The sequence below is a fragment of the Corapipo altera genome, unplaced genomic scaffold (assembly GCF_003945725.1).
Source record: "Corapipo altera isolate COAL_440 unplaced genomic scaffold, ASM394572v1 59994, whole genome shotgun sequence".
Classification (NCBI taxonomy): domain Eukaryota; kingdom Metazoa; phylum Chordata; class Aves; order Passeriformes; family Pipridae; genus Corapipo; species Corapipo altera.
This window is the reverse complement of record NW_020887044.1, coordinates 380-2,236: the sequence shown is the minus strand read 5'-3', so window position 1 is coordinate 2,236 and position 1,857 is coordinate 380. Positions and strand designations below refer to the sequence as shown.

The 1,857-nt window shown below is 70.5% G+C and overlaps 1 protein-coding gene across 1 annotated transcript; it reads left to right on the top strand.

Moving 5' to 3' along the window:
* Window positions 1-1,190: 1,190 nt before the first annotated feature.
* Window positions 1,191-1,678, top strand: LOC113941440 (tetra-peptide repeat homeobox protein 1-like; the record flags this gene model as incomplete). The annotated part of the gene is made up of 2 exons (XM_027632592.1): window positions 1,191-1,445; window positions 1,529-1,678. Coding segments are annotated over exons 1-2 (405 nt in total), but the record flags the coding sequence as incomplete, so codon positions are not given.
* Between the last annotated feature and the right edge of the window lie 179 nt (window positions 1,679-1,857).

Here is a 1,857-nt window from a genome sequence, read left to right as displayed (position 1 = left end):
GGGGGGGGGGGGGGGGGGGGGGGGGGGGGGGGGGGGGGGGGACGTGGTGGTCTCGTGTGGTGGCCACCGGGAAGGGCCGAGGAGGAAAAAAAACCAAAAAGGAAGGAAATGGTGAAAATGTGGAGATGTGGAGGGGGAAGGGGTGAGGGGAGGGAATGGGGGGTGTCCCCACAGAGGTCAGTGGGGACAACACAGTGGCAATGACCCCGTGGGCTGGTGGCCCTGTGGAGGACAGTGTCCCCAGAGAGGGGGTGACCCGAGGGGGACAATGGGGACAACCCAACGGTGATGGCCCCAATGGGCTGGTGGCCCTCTGGAGGACAGTGTCCCCAAGGAGGGGAGTGTCCCCATGGCGGACAGTGAGGTCAACCCAAAGGTCGTGACCCCAGTGGGCTGGTGGCCCCAAAGAGGGGGGTGGCTCCATGGAGGACAGTGGCGATGACCCCGCAGTGATGACCCAGCTGGGGCTGGTGGGTCTGTCCTGGGTCCCCCCACACCCCATTGTTGTCCTGGTGTCTGTCCCAATGTCCCCGTGTCTGTCCCATGTGTTCCCATGTCTGTTGTGTGTCCATCCCATGTCCCTGTGTCTGTCCCATGTGTTCCCATGTCTGTTGTGTGTCTGTCTCATGTCCCTGTGTCTGTCTCGTGTCCTTCCCGCACCCCGTGTGTGCTCTGTTGTCCCCGTGTCTGTCCCGTTGTCCCTGTGTCCGTCCCGGTGTCCCCGTTCTCCCTGTGTCCCCTTGTCTGTCCCGGTGTCCCCCTGTCCGTCCCATGTCCGTCCCTGTGTCCCTGTGTCTGTCCCCGTGTCCGTCCCGGTGTCCCCGTTCTCCCTGTGTCCCCCTGTCTGTCCCGTTGTCCCCCTGTCTGTCCCGTTGTCCCCGTGTCCGTCCCTGTGTCCCTGTGTCTGTCCCCGTGTCCATCCCGTTGTCCCCCTGTCTGTCCCGTTGTCCCCGTGTCCGTCTCGTTATCCCCGTGTCTGTCCCGTGTCCATCCCGTTGTCCCCGTGTCTGTCCCGTGTCCGTCCCTGTTGTCCCCGTGTCCGTCCCGCTCCTCCCGCGCCGCCGCCGCCGGTGGGCGTGGCCTGTCCCTCAAGCCCCGCCCCTCCTCACTGGGCTCCCTCCGCCCCCGCCGTTTCCCGCCGACGCCCCGCCCCCGGTGAGGCCCCGCCCCCAGGAGGCCCCGCCCCCGCCATGCGCCAGGTCCCCTCCGGGTCCCGCCGCCCCCGGGCCGCGGGTTCGAGTCCCGGTCCCGGCCCGGGGCCGCTCCCGGGCTCTGTCCCGGCCCGGGGGTCGCGCTCGGGGCCGCTCCCGGGGCCGGGGCCGCTCCTGGGGCTCCTCCCGAGCCCCCCCCGCGCGGCGCGGCCGCTGCTGCCGCTGCTGCTCGTGTCGTTCTTGGCCGCCGCCTCCTTCCTGTTCATCGCTTGGCCCGCCCAGAAACCCGTCCCGGTGAGTTGGGGGGTTTAACGGGACCCCCCCACCCCGGACCCCGTGGGGACCCCCGTGGTGCTGATGGTGGCCCCCCACTCCAGCATCAGGGGGCCCCCCCCGGCCCCCCCTCGGAGCAGGAGCTGCGGACGCTCCTGGCCCGCCTGGACCCCCCCCGGCTCTGGGGGACCTTCCTGCGACCCCTCCTCAGGGAGAGGGTCCCGGGGGGGCCCGGCAGCCGCGCCGCCAGGCAGGTAAGAGCCCCCCGACCCCCTCCCCGGACCCCCCTCGGGTCGTCATGGGGGTCCCTGTGTCCCCCCAGACCTCCCTCAACTCCCCCCAGACCCTCCTCGGTTGTGCCCCCACCCTGCCAGGGGTCCCTGTGTCCCCCCCAAAGCCCCCTAAACTCCCCCCAGACCCCCCTCAGGTGCCT